The following is a 21,797-nucleotide window of genomic DNA, read 5'->3' as shown; positions in this document are numbered from 1 at the left end:
GGGCTGCGCCGGGTTTCCCTGCTCGCTGGTGTGTCCCGCCGCTGTTGGAGTGGTGGCCGTCGCGAAAGTTTGCCCATCGTCGGAGGAACGCACCACCCCCGGCGGGGAGAATCCAGACGGCAGAGAGCTGAAGCGGCTGAAGTTTCGGCTTCCGCAAGGGAGAAGCCATCGGTCGGCACCTGCCGGTAATGTCACCAAAAACCTGGATATCTGTAGGCCGTTGACCTTTTCAAAAGTCTCTTGAGCATTTCGAGAGGAATAAATGTTGGCTTTTAAAAAGCTGGGGGGGGGAAGCTGTTAAGAGGAAAGGAAGGTGTGATACATGACCATGACATAAAAGTGAAAACTCAAAAGTGACCGGAAGGAACGCACCAGGACGCTAGCAGTGACTGTCCGGGCCTGCAGGTGACTTCCGCCCTCTGCTGTCCTCCACTCCGTCTGTCTCTGCGTATCTGGAAGGAGCCTGGCTGTCTGCAAAAAGGGCCCACAACGTGGTCAGGTCGCAGAGCCTGAGCAGGGTACATGGCGTCTAAGTTACTCCTGAGTCTCAACTTTCTCATCTAGAAGCAGGATCATGACAGAATTTCCCCCTCCAAAACATGGCTTCTGTGCGCTTGATTCCCACAAAATCCCCGTGAGGAGGAACTCCTCGCTGCATTTCACGGATGGGGAAGTGGAGGTACAGACGGGGGCAGTACGTGCCCAGTGGCCACTCAGAGAGCAGACCCCGGGGGCGTGGCCTCTCTGGGGACACGGTGAGCTCCTTGCTCGTGTTGACTCAAAGGCGAAGCCCATAGAGGCAGTGCCGCCCTGGCCACCTCGGTTCATACAGGAGGGGCCGGCGGCCGTGGCTACAGGCACAGCTGAGTGCAGCCCGGGCCCCCGCACCCCACCTCGGTGTTAGCGACGCTGTCAGCAGACGGCTACCCGTCAGTCTCCACGTGCTGTTCTGTGAAGAGCCCGTGTTCACAGTTGCCTAGACGGGGGTGACATCCTCCTCCCCGGTTCTGTTCCGCATTGTGTGAGACCAAGCCCGGTGCCGTGGGTGGCGTCTCTGGACGTGTCGTTCGATGCTCCTGTTTTTAGCTCATTCGCCGTTTTTCTCGGGGTTCTGACAGTCCGGGTTTGCGCTCTCTCCCCTCAAGCTGCCGTCACCCTCCAAGAAGCCTGTCCACGCCCACGCCTCCTGTCCCTCACCTGCATCCCTGCTCGATGGGGCGGGAGGCAGGGGCAGGAGCGGCCACCCTGCTGGAAGCCCTCGTTTGTCCTCCAGCCACTTCGTCAGGCTATTCTCAAGCCCAGGGAAGCCAGCTGTGGGGAGCAGGGCCAGCTCCTCCTTAGCCGGCCTCCGGCACATCTACTGTTGGGGTGACAGGGGCAGGAGAGAAGGGTGGGAGGGGAGGGCGGGTTATGGGATGGGCCGCCCAGAATGCAACCTCCAAGGCCACCAGAACTTCACTGGAACAGGCGGGAAGGGTGGCATCAGCCACCCGACTTCCGTGGGTCTCGCCCTAGCCAAGCGGCACTGTGAAAAACTGTCCGGTCTCCATTCTCACGCCCTCCCTCTCTGGGGCCGCCAGCAAGTGAACCGCCTGCACCCAAGTCTCCTGTTCTTCCGAAGACGCGCAGTCAGTGACAGATGCGGCTCTGCTGCCCTCACCTTGGAAGGGGGACCCGGGGTCGCCTGACAGCCAGAAACAGATGCGTCCACGGCCCGCTGCTGAAGACCAGTGGCTCATTTACGCAGGCTTCGTACGCTGCCTCGGAGCTGGGCTGGCTCCGAACCACAGCAGTAAATGCTTCGTTTTGAACCTTAAGAGTACTTAATGGTTAACTAATGGTTAACTAATTAACTTAATGGTTAATTAATAGAAAACCCGGTTTGTCCCTGCTTCCCTTCAGGGAACGTGGGAGCAACGTATGAGGACTGCAGCTCTGGGGGGCGGGGCAGGTGCTGGGCACTGTCCTGGCCAAGCTGCCCGCAGGCCTCAGCCCAGGTGCGGGTGTGCCCACCTCCCGCGAGCCCCCAACCCCCATGCTGCTGGGGTTATGGGACTTCCTCTCGTGGGCACTGTCCATCATACCTGTGTCCCCAGGCTCGCTCCCCTCCGGAGGGTGGGGTGACGCTGAGAGTTCCCAGCCTCTGTCACGGCTTATCTTCTTGGTGACCACTCCCCCACCCCTCCACCAAGAGCCACCCGGAGTCACCTCATGAGGACGAAGGAGGCTCCTGCTGGTCTTGTCACCTAGGGTTTCCTAAGAGTTTCGAGAGCTCTGCATCCTGGGAGAGTAGGCGGGGAAGGGGGGCGAGAGACACCCCAAAGGCAGGGCCCCCTGAAAGCCCAGGCCCCACTGCGGACCACAGCATCCATCCAGCTCCTTCTGCACCAAGCCTTTCTGGGGGGCACTGCAGGTCGGCCATCCGGTTGGGAGCAGCGGAAGCAGGTCTGAGCAGGAGGCATGGTCAGCACCGAAGGCCATACCCTGAGATGCACAGGTCCTGGCCCGTCTGGATGGCTGGGGTCACTGGAGATGGCAGCCGCCTCTCTGTCTTGCATAAGGGTGGAGGGACATCTAGGGGCCTGGACTGGCCCCATGGGTCATGTTCCTTACAGAGTCCTGGGCAGTTGGGAGTGGCCATTTAATCACAGGGACATCGCCGGAATGCTTTACCAGGAAGTGAGACGTCATGAAACGGCCTGAATGCGGGAGGAGCCGGACAAAACCCGGGGCCGGCGTGCGGGGCCCGTGCAGTCGGCAGGGCGGAGGTGCACCCCAGCTCTGCGCTGCCAGCACCGATGGCGCCCTGCGTCCCTGTAAGGTGACCCCTGGCATAAAGTCTGTCCTTACAGAGGCAGACGGAAGGAGAGCACCCCCTTTAAGCTGCTCCCCCGGGGCGGTCTTAGATCTTGCAGTGATTTTGCAAACAGGCGGGTCACACCTGGCTAGACTGGCTGTCCCCTCCCCACCACCACCACCCGTTTGCTCGTCTCCAGGGACTCCCCCAGGCTCCTGCATACACCTCCTGGTTCAGAGCGGTCTGGGGTCCCTGGCAGCCGCTCCTCTGACTCCTGAGACCTCGCCTCACACTCTGAGCCTGTGGGGACAGGGGACGGAGCAATCACTTCTGGTTATGGGCTTACACACCTTGTTTTGCAAGACACACCCGTCCTGAAGGCAGTCTGGGGGCCTCACTGGACCCCACCGTGTGATCTCAGGAGGTGGGCTCCACTGCACATGGCTGGAGACACCCCCCGGGGGCGGGGACTAATAACACTGCCCACGCCCCCACCCGTACGGTGGTCCCTGCACGCCCTACCTGCTGCCCACTTCCCACACAAAGCGCCCCCTGGCGTACGTTCCTGTGGGTGCAATGTTCTCCCTGCTCCCTGGCGGGGCTGGAGCTGGGTCAGGTGACGCCAGCAAGTCCTCTGATGCCGCAAGACAACGGGACTTCTTCACTGAGGTCACGGCTACCAAGGTCAGCCTCTGGGGAGCTTCCAGAGGGACGTTCCCTCCCACCCAGCCCCATGCTGTGCGGGTCACCTGGGCAGCCCAGTGTCCCCAGGCACCGCACCAGAGGAACCATGGACATAAGGGTGATCCCAGAGCGTAGGTTTGTGATGTCATCCCACGTCCCGACGGCTTGTTGCTATACAACCACCCCAAGCCTCCCTCTCACTCTTCAGTATGTACGCGTACATGTGTGTACACGTGTTTGTATGCACCGGCACATATGTGTATTGCGTGGGATGTGTGCACACACGTGCAACTGCGTATATGCAAGTGTATCGCACTTATACATGTGCCTATGTGGGTTTGTGTGCACGTGTGGCACACATGTGTGCACGTTACACATGTGTGCACATGGCTGTGTGTGCAGGTATGTGTATGTGTGTACATGTGCGTGTCCGTGCTCACACACACTTCTCATTACGTCAGGTGGTCAGAGGCTGATTCTTACCGAGTCCCCTAAGCAGAGTCAAAGCAGAAGCCGGCGGGCCTCAGAATTAAGCTTGCCCATGGCCTGTGTGTCCCAGATGTCTGTGAAACTCAGAGTTGGGGGGTCCAGGGTGTCTTCCTCAGCCACCTGTCCCTGCCTATGGGCACTCGTGTTCAAACAGCACCAAACACAGAAGTGGAGCAGAGCTGTGTGCACAGGGGACAAGGGTCCAACCCAACTCCACCGTTCCAACACCACATGGTGCCGGGGCCCTTCGGTTTCGGCCCCTGCACCACCCCACCCCCATCTCCACACCTGTGTGTGTTGGTGTGCATGTGCGCATGTGTGTGCATGCTTATGTGTGTGCATGTTTGCACATGCGTGTGTGCATGTGCGCATGCATGTTGGTGTGCATATGCGTGCATACATATGTGTGGGCATGTGTGTGCGTGCATGTGTGTGCATGTGCGCATGTGTGCGCGTGCTGGTACACGTACACTCTGAATTCAGAATGTAGGCTAGAGGTGGGACTTTGCCGGTGGCCGTCTGAGCTCGGCCTCCCTAGTCCAGGAGGCTGAGCCGAGCGTGGCTATGGGCCCGGCCCACGCCCGCTGGCGCCACCGGAACCAGACTGCCCAGGGCAGAGGGGCATGTCACCACGGCGGGTCCTGAGCACAAGTGACGCCAGGGTTCTTTGAGCTCAATTTATTTTCCAGACAGACAGACAAATGAGCCCGGGGAGTAGCTCTCGGCTCTAACAAGAGTTCTTTTCTTTATAAAGGAGAAAAGGGAATCCTTGGTTTTCTGGTTTTCACAGAATGAATTTTTTCTTTTTTTTACAAAAAATACTTTTTGATGTGCACATGCCTACTTTGTTCTTGATGGCTTTTAAGACCCGTTTTTAGGCAGAGTGTCATTTTTGCATACTTTATGCACCGCTGTTCTCCCTGGCTTTTGCCAGATGGTGGCGCGCTCCCCCACTTCCCCTCCAAAGACCGCGGAGCGAAAAGGAGAAGCTTGCCAAGTGCACTGAGCCCAGGCGGCTGGAAGGACGAAGGACAGGCAGGAGCGACCTGCGCGGGGGCCGACCACACAGGCCGGGAGTGCCCGGGGTCCTCCGCCTCCCCTGGGGAAAAGCTATGCAGACCAGAAACAAAAGAACAGGAGGCACAGTCGCTTTCACTCATGTTCCGGGCATTTTACCCCTCTCTTCCGTAGCAGCGGTTTTAATAAACAAGTACGACGCCCGCGGCATTTTCCTTAGAAACCCCGCCGCCCAGGCAGGCTCACGCACGCCCGTGTACAAAGCGTCTTCACAGCGCATGGCAAACACAGTCAGTTTTTGGGACACAGGCTCTTTAAGTCTACGTGACCCCCCCCCCACCCCCAGCCTCCTATCCACCGCAAATACCGCTACCCTCAACTTCACAAAGTTTCGAGTAGCGAACTTGTAAGTAAAAATGAAGCGTACAAAAGGGACCGTCCCTAGAACATAGTTGCACCCTGTATACAACGTACCGCCCTCTGAAACCGGCCAGGGGTCACGCATGGCAGATTGTCGACAACAGAAAAAGACTCCGACGTCTGTCGCACGTGCTTGAGTCAACGGTCCGTGTGGTTTTCCAAAGAGAGATTTTCATTTACGGTGACAGTGCTTGCTGACAACCTCCGAGACCAATGATTAGTTTATGATACAGCACTCGCTGGCCATCTTTATGAATAAGAAGCCAGTTGAATCTCCTGGCATTTAGGCGAGTAACATTTGATTGTCACAATGTACAATTCTGAGACAATAAATACAAGTAGATCCGATGCGTTTCTTCATTGTATCAAGTAACTCCAGTTTAATTTAATACAATTTAGTGCATTTCAGTATCTCATTCACAGTCTGACTTCTGTCCAAATACTTTTACAACGAAAAGTTAAACTGAAAAGTTTACGAGAAAAGAACTTATTAAAAAGCTTAAAAAATTAAAGCGATTCAATTGTCTTTAAAAAGAACGTGTGGCTGCCACCGGGGCTGACTAGCGTCAGCCTCTCAGACGATTTCCCGGGCTCCCTGACAGTGATCTCGTCCTTGTTTTTCCCGAGTGGTTTGTACGAATGCCACCACTTTTACTAAATCAGCTAGCGGCAAACGCTTGTGCTAAAACTCAATTCACGCGTCCACCCCCTCGATCAAGCACGACACGGTGTGACATCTACCCAAAAACTGGCCCTGTGATTTTGCGTCCTGGCCCTGATGTGCAAATGTGAAGCCTGAATGTCCGCATGCACCTTGGCGGCCCCACGCAGGGTGGGGACAAAGCCGGGCCCACCTGAGCGGGTGGCACGGCCGGGGAAGACCAGGCGCTTGGAGAGGCTGGCCTTTGCTTTGGGAGCTACGTTGCTGGAGAAGGGGCGGGCACGCGGGCCGGGGACGTGCTGTCTCCAGAGAGGAGGGTGGTGGGCAGGCCATGCCCACTGTTTCAACCCGAAGCCTGGCCGCACGGCAGGAAAATCGGAAGCCACATCATACCAGTGAACGCTAAGCGTGGCACGCTGGGGGAAGCATGCGCTCCGGTGAGAGGCTCGCAGCACGGGGTTGAACAGTGCGGTGGAAATCAGCCAGGCTGGAGAGGTTCTCTCTGGCTTGTCCTATAGGTGTCTCGGGCAGAGACAAAGCAACATGCAGGGGGTTACTCATCCTTCGCTCCAAACCTGACACAAACCGGTGGGCACACGGGGGACGGCAGCCTAGAGTCGGCTCCGAAACGCACAACTGCACGCCCTGCCCTCCTTCAGGCCAGCTTCGCACTCTGAAACCGAACTGGTGTAGGGGAGGTCACCGGGGTACACAGGGCGGGTGACGGGGCAGGGGCAGGCAGGCGGGGTGGAGTCGCAGTTGATCAGGGATGGTACCCGCACTGCATTTTTAGAAGAAAGTGCTGCTTTACGCCGTTATTTAGTGGTTCGTACGTTCAGAGCTCCTCTCAACCAGACTCTGCGCTTCCCGAGGACAGGGGCGACCGAGCACCTCGCACAGGGCTGCGCGTCCCGTGCGCTGTCACTGGGTACCGGGGACCACGTCGCTTCTTTCTCTGGGCTAAACCTCGTCGATGGGTAGCCGTTTCAAACCCCCGGCTAGGCTTGGTTTGGAGGAAGAGGGTGCACAGAGAGCGTTCGCAAGTCTGTGACACGCTCTCCCTGCCACCAGCCAAGCCGTCCCGCGGCGTCTGCTTGCTGGCACGCAGGGGCAGTCGCCACTTACAGCGCTAAGAGAAAGACCCTGGCAGGGAAGCCAGAAAGTCCCCAGGTGCTGGCAGCTGCTGCAAAGTCACCATGGAATGCCACAGGCACCTCGGAAGCCCCTAGAACTCCCCGGAGGGGCCGGAAGAACTGTGGCCCTCTCCCCCAGCTAGACATGCGGGCAGGGCCCATGGCCGAACCCCACTAGCTGCCCGCTGAAGCCCGCTCGCCTGGCAGGGCCAGGACGCGTTCATTCAAGATGACAGAGAACGCAGAACTCGGCCCCTGAGAGCAAAGGCCAGGCCTGAGCTGAGGAGCGTGTGGCCAGCAGCCCCCAGCGTGGGGCTCGGCCCGTCGGGCTCTCGCGGAGGGGGCCGCTCTCTGGGGCAGGGGGCTGGCTCTGGAGACTCAGGCAGCAGGGCGGCCAGCGAGCCTGACCCCGGTGGGGGGCACCCTCGACCCCAGGCTGAGCACCCACTCTAGAGCCTCCGACCGGCATGGCCTGTCCTCTCGGCCCGAATTTAACGTGACGGCAAGTGGAGCTTGGTAGTGGGGTGCACAGGAAAAGAATAAAGGAAAGCACTATTCTGGGATTTTTTAATTTAATGTAAGAAATGAAAGGAGCTCCCCCCCGCCACTTCTGAAGGAGATGAAAAGCGAGGTCCACCCTCTGAGAAAACGCTCCCGGAGTGGGGGTCGCCGCCCGGAAGGGCTCGCCGTCCAGGGCGTGAGCGGGAAGACGTGGCGGGGGCTCAGCCCCGCGCCCTGGCCGTGGCCTCCGGACCGAGGGGTCTGCCCGCCCGCCACCGACTGGATGTGGGAGTCGCACTTCCTGTGCTCCTGTCAAGCAGCAGGAACCTGTCTGGGCAATCGGCATGTCTAACTCGGTGGTAAAAGATCCAAAGTTGCAATTCTGCAGGGCAGGACCCTGACGCTTTTCGCCTTGAAGATTTTTTAGGTTTTAGTGACTTAGCAAATGACACGGATAAACACACGTGAGGACAGACCGGCAGCAGGATGGGCGAAGACGAGCAGAGGGCCGGGCTTCGGGACGGAGCTGAGATGCTCCTGGGACGGGGGCATCTTAAAGCTGTGTGGTCGTGACCCTCGGACCTCGGAGGCCTCGTGCCCGTCCGCCTCGGCTGGCGAGCCAGCACCGGACTGTGTCTGCCCCTTCGTCAGGTCACCAAGCCCAGAATGCGGAAGTGTCATCGTTACAAAGAATTTATGTCGTCCCAAAAAATCTTCCCAAAATACATACTTAGGGCCAACGCGTAATTATTTTTCCAATGAGTTTATAATTTTTCCCACGCCTCTTTCCACCATTGGCTTTCCTGGGAAACTTAACCTGCCTCTGTCCAGAATGCTGGTTTCAGTGCAGCGGGCAGAACACCTACGACTTCCCTTCCCCTTGCTAGGAAAGATGAGGGCAATGTGACTAAAAAACCAAAGTCTGAGAAGAAAGTCTGATGCAGGGGGCTTCACAGTGAAATGATTCAGCTGAGCCCTGCGGGGATTGGGGGGTGGCCTCCGTCCCCAGTCCTCCTGTCCCCACAGCGTCCAGCCGGGACACCCATGGTGCACTGAACACGCCTCCGCCTGCACATAAACGCCTCCCGCTAGGGCTGTGGCCCAAAGGGACGCTGCCAGGACCTAAGGACAGGCTGTCGGGATCCTCGGAGGAGCGGAGGAGGAGCTGGCTGCCCGCTGGGCCCGGGCAGGCGGAGCGGCAGGCCCTCCCCCGGGACGCATGTGCCGCTCAGGGGAAGGGGGGGCCGGGAGAAGGGCAGCTCACCACCTCCTTTCCTTCAGGGAGCTGAGAGCCATCAGCAGATCAACCCTAAAAATAAAGTCTCTACAAGCCAACGAGCTCTGAGCCAACAGGATCCAACCACCTTTAGAAAACAAAGGTTTGGCGGTGACATTGCTTTTTAGGGACCTTCCAGGCGTTCTGGGGGAGTCAGGCAGAGGTCTCTCTCCGCATACTCCCGGCGGCTAGCAGAGAGGGCCCCAGCCCAGCGTGGCCTCCCCAGCTCCCAGCAGGTCGACGGCCCAGGGAGAAAGGACTGTGCAGGGAGCTGTGGGCATGGGGAGGACTCTACGGTCACCGCGTCCTCAGGTATTTACGCCCCGGGTCGGGTGGGACACGGGGTGGGGCGTTTGCCTGCAGCCAGCCGCGCAGGGCTCCAGACTCCTGTGACACCCCAGTGTGTGCTTTTCACCAAGAGAGTTTACTCCACGGGGTCCCTACCTCCACCCTCAGGAAGCGAAGGCGCGGGCCACCTTGGGGGCCAGGGACCTGTGACATCCGTTCCCGGAAGGACTGGGAAAGAGCCGTGAAGGGAGTTTGCTGGGGACGCAGGGAAGGGGCTCGGGGCTCAGGCGAGTTCCCAAAACCGCAGACAGAAAACAAAAACGGGACCTAAGTTTAACGGTGCCAGGAGAGAGCGCATCAGAGGCTCTCTGTGGCCGCAGAGGCCTGGGGAGACGGCGTCGGGTGACACCTGGCACCCCGGGGGCCGCCCCCCCAGCAGACGCGGCCCTCCGTGCCTGGGGCCCGCGGGTGCGCTGTGGCCGGCTCCAGCTGGCAGGCCAGGCCTTCGATCTCTTTACTCTTGGCTCAAGTTTATTGGTTAATATTAGTCACCAGTTAATAAGAAAAATAGTTTCTAAGTGTCTTTTTTTCCGCTCTGTGTGTTGTTCTGTTTTTAATCGAGTTAATCGGATACCACCATCAGGTTACGTGTGTCAATCACAGCCATTAATTATTCCTTTTTCTTAAATTCTTGGTTTCCGTAGCTGGAGCCTTTTTCTATTTCAGTTACTCCTATGAGCCGGCGGACTCCGAAAGAAGCTTCAAAACAGGAGAAGGTGAGGTTAGACCCACCGCCTTTGGGGGGGGCGGTCCCCGACCTCCGGCCTCAGACTGCTGCCCCTCCCTGCTCTCCCCCTGCACACTAGTCAGCCTGTCCCCACGGAGGAGACACCCCCGCAGCAGAGCCGCCGGATGGGCCTGGCTCCCTGGCCCCCAGGACCTCGCCCGGAGCCGCGGGGTCACGCCCGTCCCTTACCTGCCCCGACGAAGCCCAGGAAGGTCAGGATCGAGAGCGGGGAGCCGCTGGCAAAGACGCCCACGGCGAAGCTGAGCAGAGGGGACAGGAGAACCGTGGCCCAGAAGAGGAAGTTCAGGAGCGTCCACGGCCGCCGGGCCGGCTGGAACTGCTGGCCCGGAAACACGCCCTCCTGGCTGTACATCTCCTGCAGCGCGTCCTGCAAGAGTCCAGCGGAGAAGCAGAGTCGCGACCTGCTGCCCTCCAACGCGGGAGCGTGGCGGCAGGGCAACCCGGCTCCACCGCAGGGGCGCCACGCCGCAGAACCGACGTGGATGTGCGGCTGGGCAGCCACGGCGGCCCCACCGTGGTGGCACCTCGGCTGCTCCGATCGGGAGCTTGAAGAAAGGCAACCCTCGTGACCTGGCACGTTTCCCAAGAGAGCGACGAGTCTGTGCCTGGCACAGGCCGGGGCTGTGACCCCGTCGTCATCGTCTCAAAGGCGGTGGTGGCCATGACGTGCTGGGCGTCCAGCGGCCTGGGCACAGGTCCCGGCATCACCCACAGAAAGCCACTTCCCCTCTCCTTCCTCCGTTTCCTGTAGGCTAACGACGCTGTCAGGGCGCTGTTGGCAGGGGGACGGCTGGCCGAGTAGGGGACATCTAACAGAACAGACTGCTCCGCACTGCCACGGAACATGCCGACAAGGAGGCGCGTTGTCTGAGGCACCGTACGACTCCTTTCACCATGCTGCCCACATGGCCTTAATTGCCCGGGAAGCGTAGGGTCACGTTTTTACTTTTTCTGCATTTTATTTTCTGCATCCGATTTTCTACAATTGTGTTTTGCATTGCCTAAAGATGCGGGCGGGCTGAACACACACCCAGCCTTGCAGCCTTGTCCAGCCTGTGGGCAGGCGCCAGCGCCCTCGCTGCTGGAGGCCTCGTGGGGTCAGGAGCACCTGTGACCCTCCTGCCCGTGTGCACCTCGGGGCGGCCCCGGCATACCCCCCGGCACACCCCGCCTCATGCAAGCCCACGTGGCCATTTCCACCGACCGCGGGACCCTGCAAAGGGCTGCAAGGGGCCTGCCCCGTCCACTGCCCAGCGCCCCATGTGCTGTGTGGGCAGCCCGGGCTGCCGGGCACCGCCGGGCGGCAGGGCCGTGGACGCCGTGGCTTCCCCCACCGCGGGAGCAGCCTGCCAGCTTTGAGAATTAGGGAACACGGCTGGCTCAGATTGCAATCCAGCGTCCACACACTCAGCTGTTTCGGGAGGACACAGGGACGTATTGTACGTTTGCACCCAGCCTGGCGACACACAGAAACCATCGTGGGGGTCGGCTCCCAAATCCCACGGGCTTCCTCCCAACGACCCCCTCACCTGGGCGGCCTCCTCCTTCCTCACTCACACGGCTGCTGAACATGCTTATTCTGGAACTTCAGAGACGCGGGACCGTCCCAGGCCCCGCCCCCTCCCCGAAGCTGGTCCCCTCGCAGAGGGGGCTCCGGGCTCCCGATGGGGTCACGGGGCCCAGAGCGCACACTGCACCGTGACGGAGACCCCGGTGGCCGGGCGGCAGGAACGCAGGGGCCAGGACGCGGCCTGGTCAGAGCCCGCTGGTCCTCCCCCGGGCAGCGGCCGTGGCGCAGAGTACGTGGGACAGAGGCCTGGAGACCTGAGGACAGTGCCAGCCGGCCCCCCAGAGGACAGTCCCTTCCTTCCCAGGACGTTAGTGTCTGCGTCTGTGAAACGGGCCGATCTTATGAGTGGCCCGTAGGCCCTGTGGCGACGCCACGGCCTGGTAGTCGCCGAAGGCGGGAGGCGCCGCGGTTCGAAGCGCAGGCTCACGCCAGCCCCGAGGCGCCAGGGTGGGTCACTGCGGGGTCTTTGCGCCTTTCCAGGCTGCGGGAGATAGGGCTGCAGGCGATCCAGACCCTCCACTCAGAAGACGGGAGGAAAAGGGGCCTCTCGTGCCCGGCTCGGGGTGCAAGCTGGGCAGGCTCTTTGGGGCACAACTTAGTGAAACCTCCCAGAGGAACAGCGCCCTCCGCCCCGACAACCGTGCGCAGCGGGTCTCCAACCAGCGCTGCCACAGGCGCCCGCCGCACTGCCGGAGGCGAAGCGCCGGGGCCTCAAGTTCACTGACAGGAACAGGTACCGGCAGGGGGTGGCACCCTGCACAGGGGTGGCTTCTATCCACTTGTGACAGATACAAAAAACAATGTTGACAGATACAAAACACGGTGGTGATTGAAAAAAAAGAAAAAAATAGGAGAACAACACAGTATGGCGTCCCCGATGTAAATTAAAATATAAGTGTCATGAAAAGCAACTGAAGATGTTATTTTCAAATGTTATTCAAATAATTCAAAATGTTATATTATTACATATGTCAATATTATAGACAGAGCAAATAATATAAAAATCCCCAAATAAATCGGTTATGTCAAAACTAGTTCTTTGCAGCATTTGCCTCAGATTATTTTAGGGGTGGAGAGGAGGCCCCGTGTCCCTTTGCCCCCAGAAGTCACCCTCTCCTGACCAAGGGATGTTCATTCTCACACACGGTTTCACACTCCCACCCACATGCGTGTGTCCGTGAGCTTGCATGCTTTGCAATTTTCCGTAAGTAGCATCAAAAGCATACACATACGGCAATCTGCTTCTTTCATACATTTTCTCGAGATCCAGTTATGTGGATAATATGTAGTTCATTTATTTTAACTGAACCACAGCAAATGGATGCACATATACAATGTATCTATTTCCTAATGATATACTTTCAGGTTATTTCTCATTTCCTGCCAAACCAACACTGTTGAATGTCCCTTTGCGTTCAGAGTTTCAAACTTTTAAAACCTGATCCGGGAACAGAGACACGTCCGCCTTCGCCGCCTGTAGCACACGCCCAGCTGCCTCCCATGTGTGCGACGCCCGCGCTCCGCTGCCTTTTTTAAATTTTTTATTTTTTAGGCCTTTTTTTAATTTTTTATTTTCTAGGCGAGGCAGCCCTTGGTTGACCTCACAGATTGAAGGACCTCGTCAGCTGACAATCCCTCATTTTTTTATTTTTTACGCCTACGGCACCCGGTCTTCCTAGGCGGTCTCCCATCCATGGACTGAGCAGGCCGGACCCTGCTTAGCTTCCGCGATCGGCCGGGCCCAGGCGCGTTCAGGGCGGCGCGGCCGCAGACTGCACTGCTTTTTCTTTCAGGTTTTTCTTCCTTCTGGAGAGGGTTGTGTTGTTCTTGGAAATCGCACATTTTACCTGTTTTCGAACGTGTGCGCGTGAAGCGGGTCACACCGTGCTCGTGGGATGTTCGCCCCCTGCTCTCTGCTTGGGCCACCGTTCCCATCCCTGTTGGAGGCGTCGCTCCTTTTTAACCGGCCCGTCTTGCCCGAGGCTTTCTATTTCTATTTGGTAATCGTTTTAAAGGAAAAGCCTTTCGGTGCAGTCGAGTTACTCTTTTGTAGCTTTGCTTTCTGTTAACGTCATTTAAGCGGTTTTCACTTTTATCCGACTCGCTCTGGGTTTACTGTGACTTGTGTGTACGTGTGTACGGATGTACAACGTATGTGCATGTGAGTGTGTGTGTCAGCACGTGATGATCAAGGGGATAAAACGTGTGACTTTGGAAGAGATTCTGACGCATAGCGAGAGATATGTCCAGCGCGAACCGCACGGATGGTCCTTCGTGGGAAGCGTGTCTTCTCTCGGATGGGGCCGAGGTCTTCTCTTCGGCTGTGGTGTTTTGCAATCTCAGTGCCAAGTGGGGGTGATGTTTTTAATTCATCCCAGACCTGTATTTCTTGAACCTGATGAAGCCCACGTTCGCCGGTTCTAGAAGTTTTATGGTTTCATCTCTGACAACAGCTCTCTCTTTCTGTACCTACGGGACCCGCGTCCACGCTCTGTCTTTGAACCTTCCTTTCGTCGCCACGCGTCCTCGGTGCTGCATCCTGAGCGATTTCCCCTCAGCCGTCCAGTTTACTAACTCTCTCTCCAGCGACATCTCATCCGCTAAGATTTCACCGTCGATGACTCCGTTTCTCACGCTTATAAGTTCGACTTGCTTTGTCTCAAGTCTGACTCATTTCTTCCGAGGTCTTCCTCTCTGCATTCAGCTCTTTCTCTTGTGCTTAATCATTTCAAACAGACCGATTTCGGTCTCTGGCTGATAGGTCGACAGCTGAGGTTGCTGGAGGGCCTGACTTTTGTTCGCTGTCTGTCGTGGAGCCACGGTGGCTGTGGCTCTGAGCTCATCTCCAGCGAAATCTCCTGTGAGAAAGCCGCGGGCAGCCATGTCCAGCCAGTTCTGAACGTGCTTCTCTCAGAAACTCCAGAGAGATTTGCCTGGAATCGCTTTGTATGGTGATATTTTGTCTTTTTTCTTCCTGAACTATGTCGTTGGCACAATGTCAACCGTGAAACCTGTTTGGGGTCGGGCTTGAGACTATGAATTACCAGGGGAACCTTTCTGAGACCAAGAGAGGGAAGCCTCGGGGCTGTTTCTCTGGCTGGCAGGTTAACGCTTTTTCATTTTAACCTTCCTGAGGGTCCCAGCTTCGGGCAGGGTCTTCGGTTCTAACTTGCTGCCTTGAATGAAGTCAAACCCTTATCTTCTATCTCCAGGGAGGCAGCAAACTCAAGACTTTGGGTTCAGGCGACCGGCACGCTCCACTAGGAGAGCGTGGCAGCGTCAGCCCCTAGGCTCACCCTGGGTTTTGAGTCCCAGCTCCTTTTGGATCCCTAGAGAGTTCCCTTATTTTTTGTGAGCTCGTCAATGCACTTAAAAGGATATTTGTTATACACTGGGAGGATCTTTTGATTATCTAAGCCTCCCACAATACTGAAAACAAAGATCTAGTGTCCCGTATGTTTGTGTACATGAAATAAGCCAGAAGTCAGAGTCGGGGTGAGGTGTGCTATGGGAAAAGAGCGAGCTGGGTGTGATTTTAAGAATTGTTCCATCTATGTCGTGTCTCACACTCACATGCACACATGTCTGTTACACATCTATACTTTCTTTCACGTGAAAAAATGAAACAAATGTGAAAAAATGCTATCAGCCATGGTTACATAGCATTATGTTACCTTTCACACTTTTCTCTAGTTTCTTAATTTCTCGAAAGTCAAGAAAAAATGAAAGGAAGAAGAAAAAGGATTGGAAACATGTATTTGATAACTGCAGAGCGCTCCTGACTCTGGAGCAAGTCGATACGCTGCAGCCGGCCCTGTGAGCCGCCCCGTGAAACCTCCCCAGGGCCCCCCGGGGGGACGCTTCGCGCCTTTACCTTCTCCTGGTACAGTTTATGGAGCCACTGAGCCGCTTCCTTTTCATCCAGCGGGATCTCTTCCAGAGGAAACCTCCTGTTTTATGAAGCAGATTAAAAGCAAAGCGAATCAATACATGACATCAAACGGAACATGGGGGAAAATCCTGTGCATCGGGGTTGCCCGCTGGCCTCGCTCCTCGATCTCACTCAATCCCCAAAAGCACATAAACATCGAAGGGACCCCTCCCTGGAGCCAAGAGCACCGTGGCGTGGCCTGGGGCTCCAAGGGGCTGCAGGGAGCCTCAGTGCTCCCGGCACAGTGGACGCAATTCACAAGGGACACCTGTGAGCAGTGCAACGGGCAGGTCACGCCCCAGATCCACGGGGAAGCGTGACCGCCTATTCGCTCCGGCGGGAGTTTTGGTCTTAAGGTTCATTCTCCATAAATAATCACAACTCAGAGTGACTTTCAATAGGCAAAGAAGATGATACGCCTCGCAAATGAAATCTACTGCTTCGAGTATGAAAAGCAATAAAGATTTAGAACTTTAATCTCAATTAACAAACAGATGACTGGTTAGGACACTAACTTATTTATAAACCTAATCACCAGCTGGATTACCAGCCTGGGAGTGGAGGTGTCTGCCTAGTAAGCTTAGCAGGACGAGAAGCGCAGCCCAGGGCAACTGTTGTACCTCCAGACCGCCAGCAGAGGGCGCCAAGCCCACGCGCTGGAACAACTGACCCGTGGGATGATGGACATCCCCGGGCAGTGGGGTGGGGGCTGGCTGCCCCCCTGCAAGGGCTCACAGTGGCAGGAGAGCCAGGAGAAGTCCATGCCAGATGTAAACTGCCCCATTTTAAGGTAGCTCAAACTTTTTGCTCTAAAAATTGGGAACTTGGTTTGTGCGGGTTTATGCCTATTGACCTTGGCCACGTTTGAAAGGAAAACTGAGACTTTCCAAGTACGCCGCTCGCAGACAGCGAGGGGTGCTGGTGCCACGCCTCGTGCAGCCGGGTCCCAGACCGCACCAGTAAGCAGCCAGGTTCGGCGGGGGTTTGCTCACGGAGAGATGGCTCCCTAACTGTTCGCAGCCCACTCGCTGGCCTCCCTGATCTTACACGCACAGTGCGCACGCCACACACAGGTTGTGTGTGTGTGTGTCTGTCACATGCATATGAAATACACAAAATAAGTTCTGAATGATGAGATAAAAATGCATGCACACGTGAGCATCCATCTCCTGGGGCTGACCCAAGGCACCTGAAGGATGCTGGCCAGCATGACACAGGAGCGCCTCTGGCCACCATCGCCAGAGCCCCTAGCTTTGCCCACAGACCCTGGGCACTTTACCCGCAGGGGACGGGGACGAGGCAAAAATCCCCGGGCTGTGAGAGCCTCGGCTGGATGGATGACGAGTATGTTTCGCACTCACTGGAACATTGCTTTAACTCAAAATCCAAAAGGTGAGAGACACAAAACAGGTAGCTGAAGCTTTTAAAGTTCTAGTAACATGAGACTAGGTCGAATACAGCCGTGTTTTCTGCAACCCAGGGAGCGGACGGGCGGAAGCTCTCGTCCTCTGCAGCTGGCGTGGCTTTCCGTACCTGGGCTGGCAGCAGCTCAGAGGCGCCTGCTGGGCCCAGCGCCAGAGTCGCCCGGAGGAGTTGAGCCAGCTGAGGTCAGCAGCGGCCCGGAGCCCGCCTTCTCCCCCAGGCGGTCTGCCAGTGCAGACCTAACTTGGGGTGCACCCTGAAGAGGGGACCACAGAGTCCCCTTGGCCAGGACAGCTGTCCTCCCCCCTGCGGAAACCGTAGCCACTGTGCAAGTTTCAGCTCAGCCTCTTTCAAAAGCCTGTGTCAGTCCTTCCCAACCATCCAGAACATTCTGCCTTCACCCCCACAGCCACTCGTTCACGGTGGCCAGTGGCTGCCACGTTGGACCCCGTGTCCGCCCGTCCTGGGGGGTGGGACTGCGGCCACCTCTGGGTGGGGACAGCGGGCGGTGGGAGGGGCCGCGTGTCGGGCCTGAGCTCACCTCACACACATGTCCGCCTCGTACTTCTTCCCGTACAGGATCCCCAGCAAGGATGGGTTCTTGTTCCCCCGGAAGTTCAGAGTGACATCGTAGACGGCTGCAACTGTGGGGCGAGGGGCGAGGGGTGAGCCGGCCGCCCCCACCCCCGCGTGGGCCACTGTTCCCTGTGACGCGCCTCCAGCTGGGCGCCTGGCCGAGTCACCTCTGGACCCGCTGGCGTGTGTGCGTGTCGCACCGTCCGGCGCGGTCCGTGCGTCCTGTCTCTCCTCCGCCCTGTCTTCCCCCCTCCTCCTTTAAATATGTGTACATGTGCTTTTCTCTTCATCAGGTTTTCAGTCACATGTTAAGTTGCGTTAGTTATTTATCGACTAGCATTCGGTGGCCTCGAGAGGAAGGAGAGCCTCGCCACACGCCAGCTGCTCTCTCGGGTCCCCTCCCTGCCCGCTACTTCACGCGTAATTCACCGTGCTTGTCTCTCGCCGCACGGGGAGCCGAGCACGGGGGCGTCCCGGCTCGGCGGTGGCGGTGGCCCTCACCTGTCCCACGCAGGCACTGGACCGCGGTGGTGAAGCCCTTGGTCCGAGGGAGCAGGTGGTACTTGAGGACCGGCAGCCCCTTGGAGACGGCCACCTCCATGCTGACGCGGTGCTTCTGCTCCGTGAAGCGTGTCCCCTCACAGTACAGGAGAAACTGGGACGAAGCACAGGGACACGGCTCGTTCCGGGCGGGAGCGCGGGCCCTGAGGGGCTCGGCCGTCTCCCACCGTGTGCGGCCTCGACCGCCACCAAACATTTGCTGCCCGATCGGCGGAAAGGACAGCGCCGCGCCAGTTATTCCATTTCGGGCTGCAATCCGCACCAACGCCCTCACCCCGCACTGCTGCTCAAAGACTGCGAGAGAGAACGTTCCAGAAAGGAGGAAACACGAAGGCCCCTGGGCAGCAGCCTCTGGTCAGCAAGTGGATAATACGTGACAGGTGGGACACTAAACAAGGAGCCAGTTCTCAAAGGACTGTCACACGCGAGAAAGAAGGAGCAGAGACAAACAGGAGATTCAAACCCATGACACTAATAATTTTGGCAGCTGTCCATCAAATCCCCCCAGGGCCCTGAGCCCGCCCCAGCCCTGCAGGCCCCGCTGGCGTTACGGGCTGTGTCAAGTACCCTGGGACTCTGCTGTGCACTAAAGGACAGTGTGGTCCAGGCCTGCAGGTTGCCCTTCGGAGGCGGTGGCTCTCTCCGGGCACCGGCTGGGTGCCCATACCCACCACCTCAGGGGCCCCCACTGCCGAGCAGAGGCTCCCCGCCCCCGGCCCCCTCCCCACTGTGGCTCCGAGGGCGAGGCCGCTGCTGGCCACCCCGTCGGGATGCAGGGGATGCTCGTGGCCCTGCAGCGTGCGGCCGTGTGCCGGGGGCACTGCGGGACTCACCCACATGTACTCGGGGTAGTCGGCCAGGCGCTGCAGCCCCCGCACCACCGTGTCGCGGTCCTCCTCCCACCGGCGCCTGCAGAACACGATCTCCAGGAAGTACCACGTCCAGCCGATGACCGGCACGCACAGCAGCTCCCTCTTGGCCAGCACCTTGGAGCTCTGGGGGGAGGGGCAGGCACTGCTCCAGGCGCCCACAGCCCCCTGGGGGCTGGCGTGCAGCTCGGGGCTTCGCTGTCAACAGGGACTCCCTGACACTGAGTGTGGCACCGCCGGGGTCAGCCTGGCCGTGAGAACGCAGGTGGCCGGCCTCCAGAGCACACCTGGGCGCAGGCCTGGCGCGCGGGAGGTGCCCAGGGCTGGCCACTAGGCCCCGGCCTTCCAAAGGGCGGGGCACCATCCAGCCGTGGTCGCTGCAGGGGTGCTCCGGGGGCTCGGGTGCCAACATCTCGTCTCTGCCGGGGCACCCAGCCCCCCAGGGCACTCCGCGGACTCAGGGCCCGTGAGGGCTGTGAGCGGGGAGGCAGGGCAGTGGCTCTGGGACAGCGGGGGACGCCACGCCTTCCCACTCCCAGCTGGGGGGGGAAGGGGGCTCACACCCACCCTGGGGAGCCGTGCCAGCACCCTCCCGGGACCCCGCGTCACTCACCCCCAGCACGCCAAACCGCTCACACATGGTCCAGCCGCACAGGAAGTCGATCTCGAAGTTGTGATTGAGGATGATGACCGCGTGCTCCTTCCCCAGGCGGCGCACCGTGGCCTGGTCGGTGAACAGCGTGCACTCCGTGCGGGACCACCACTCCAGGAGCATGACCAGCTCTGCGGACACACGGTGGGCTGGGGGCGCGGCGGAGCAGGCAGCCAGGCCCCCCGACACAGTGCGGCGTCCAACGGCACAGGACGTCCGTCCACACCGGGCTTTTCCAGAAGCGAGTTTGGGCGCGTGTTTTAGTGTCCCTGACTCACGATTACCGCTCCAAGCAAAAGCGAGACTCTCAGGAAGACGAGACAAGCAGAGGCCGCGGAGGACCCCGGCGTTCGGACCGACGCCTCTGTCTGTGCGGCCGTGACCCTCGCACGTGCCGTGCTCTGGCAGGACGCCTCGCAGTCCAGCCACGGACTGGGGCAGGGCACACGGCCAGCCCGGGGCCCCCGTGGCCGGCCCATGTCACGCCTACCTCGGCCAGGCGTCCTGAGCAGAGCGACCTCACAGAGCAGGCCGCACAGTGCCCAGGGCCGACACGGCTCAGCCCTGCCGTGTGTGCCGGGCCCAGGCCGCTTGGGGAAGCATGGCCCGTGCTGAGAGCTCTGAGCCTCGGTCTCCTGTTTGCAGGGAGGGGACAGCAGCGGCTTCCGCACGGGCTACTGGGAGGACCAGGTGGGGCACGGCAGGTGACAATGCCAGCCGAGCACATGGGGTCTCCACCTCCTCTCTCTGCAAGGTGAGAACCGGACGGACGGTCTCTCTCTCGGACAGCGGCTGAACACGCATGTCCTTTCTATCTGACGGACAGTCAGAGGAGAAGCCATAAAGGGGTCAGCTTCCAGGACAGGCTGACCACAGCCCCGTCAAGGGACCAGAGAGGGCCCTGAGCAGACGCACGGGGGTCGAGAGTGGCTGTGCATCCGAGGCAAACAGCTCGCATGCGGAGCCCGGCGGCCCCCGCCCAGCACCCACGTGCTCCAGGGACGGAAGACGGACAGGTCCCAGCAGACGCTCTCCCACGCTCCCTCGCAGGCAGCCAGCAAGCACGTGAACGATGCTCGGTGTCGTCCGCCGTCAGGAAAACGCAAACCGGAGCCCCCTGCCGCACCCCCCACCCCGCCGCTGGGACCCTCCCATCAGCTGACGACGCAGGAGGCGGCAGACGGGACGCCTGGAACGCTGCTCACGGCCGGTGGGGACGCCGCAGGCGCAGCGCTTCAGAAAACCATTCCAAACGCGGAGCTCCCAGGGCACACAGCAGGGCCACCGCCAGACGCACGCCCAAGGGAGACGGAAGTGGCGTCCGCCCGGACGCGTGAGCACGCCTGCTCACGCGGAATTCACAGCGGCAACCAGCCAGACACTCATCAGCTAATGAATGGGTGATGGTGTGTGCCTGCGCGGTGACGTGTGTGCCCATTGTTGACAGTGTGTGCCCGCCTGGTGACACGTGTGCCCACGTAGTGATGGTGTGTGCCCACGCGGTGACGTGTGTGACCACTGTTGACGGTGCGTGCCTGCCTGGTGACGGTGTGTGCCCACATACTGATGGTGTGTGCCCACGCGGTGACACGTATGTCCATTGTTGACGGCATGTGCCCACTTGGTGACAGCATGTGCCCGCCTGGTGACGGTGTGTGCTCACACAGTGACATGTGTGTCCATTGTTGATGGTGTGTACCCGCCTGGTGACGCGTGTGCCCGTACTGTGCAATGTCATTCGGCCATAACAGGGCGTAGCCCCAACACTCGCCACAGCGTGAGAGGACCTTGGAAACGCCCCACGAGTGAGAGCCGTCCTGGCGGGTTCCATCAACATGACAGGGGCAGGCGAGGCGAAGCCACAGACAGACAGGAGGCAGACCGCCTGCCAGGGGCTGGGGGGCCGGGAATGGGGGTGCCTGCTAAACGCCACAGGCTTTCTTGGGGGGCTGACAGTGTTCCAGAATTAGGCCGTGGTGACGGCTGCACCTGTATGAACACACGGGTTTTAAAGACTCGCGTTGGAGGGGACCCGCAGGGTTCCGCCCGTGCCTCTGGCCGGCGGTCGGGAACCGGTCTGTGGGCCGACTTCGGTTGCACGTGGAGTCGCGGCGGGGGCCACGCACCTCACCCCCTCGCTGT

General features: G+C 59.1%; 1 protein-coding gene across 1 annotated transcript in view; it reads right to left on the bottom strand.

Annotated features, from left to right (window-relative positions):
• Positions 1 to 8,377: 8,377 nt before the first annotated feature.
• Positions 8,378 to 21,797, bottom strand: part of AGPAT3 (1-acylglycerol-3-phosphate O-acyltransferase 3) — a 72,735-nt gene continuing 59,315 nt past the window's right edge. The window contains exons 4-10 of the mRNA XM_015597638.2: positions 19,617 to 19,786; positions 18,968 to 19,129; positions 18,075 to 18,228; positions 17,539 to 17,641; positions 15,519 to 15,594; positions 10,243 to 10,441; positions 8,378 to 10,025 (exon numbers count right to left, since the gene is read on the bottom strand). Coding sequence (XP_015453124.1) covers positions 9,937 to 10,025; positions 10,243 to 10,441; positions 15,519 to 15,594; positions 17,539 to 17,641; positions 18,075 to 18,228; positions 18,968 to 19,129; positions 19,617 to 19,786 — 953 coding nt within the window. The 3' untranslated portion in view covers positions 8,378 to 9,936. The remainder of the gene's footprint in view (positions 10,026 to 10,242; positions 10,442 to 15,518; positions 15,595 to 17,538; positions 17,642 to 18,074; positions 18,229 to 18,967; positions 19,130 to 19,616; positions 19,787 to 21,797) is intronic.

The sequence above is a fragment of the Pteropus alecto genome, unplaced genomic scaffold (assembly GCF_000325575.1).
Source record: "Pteropus alecto unplaced genomic scaffold, ASM32557v1 scaffold339, whole genome shotgun sequence".
Taxonomy (NCBI): domain Eukaryota; kingdom Metazoa; phylum Chordata; class Mammalia; order Chiroptera; family Pteropodidae; genus Pteropus; species Pteropus alecto.
Note: the sequence above shows the minus strand (reverse complement) of the source record. Positions and strands in the feature narration are given on the sequence as shown.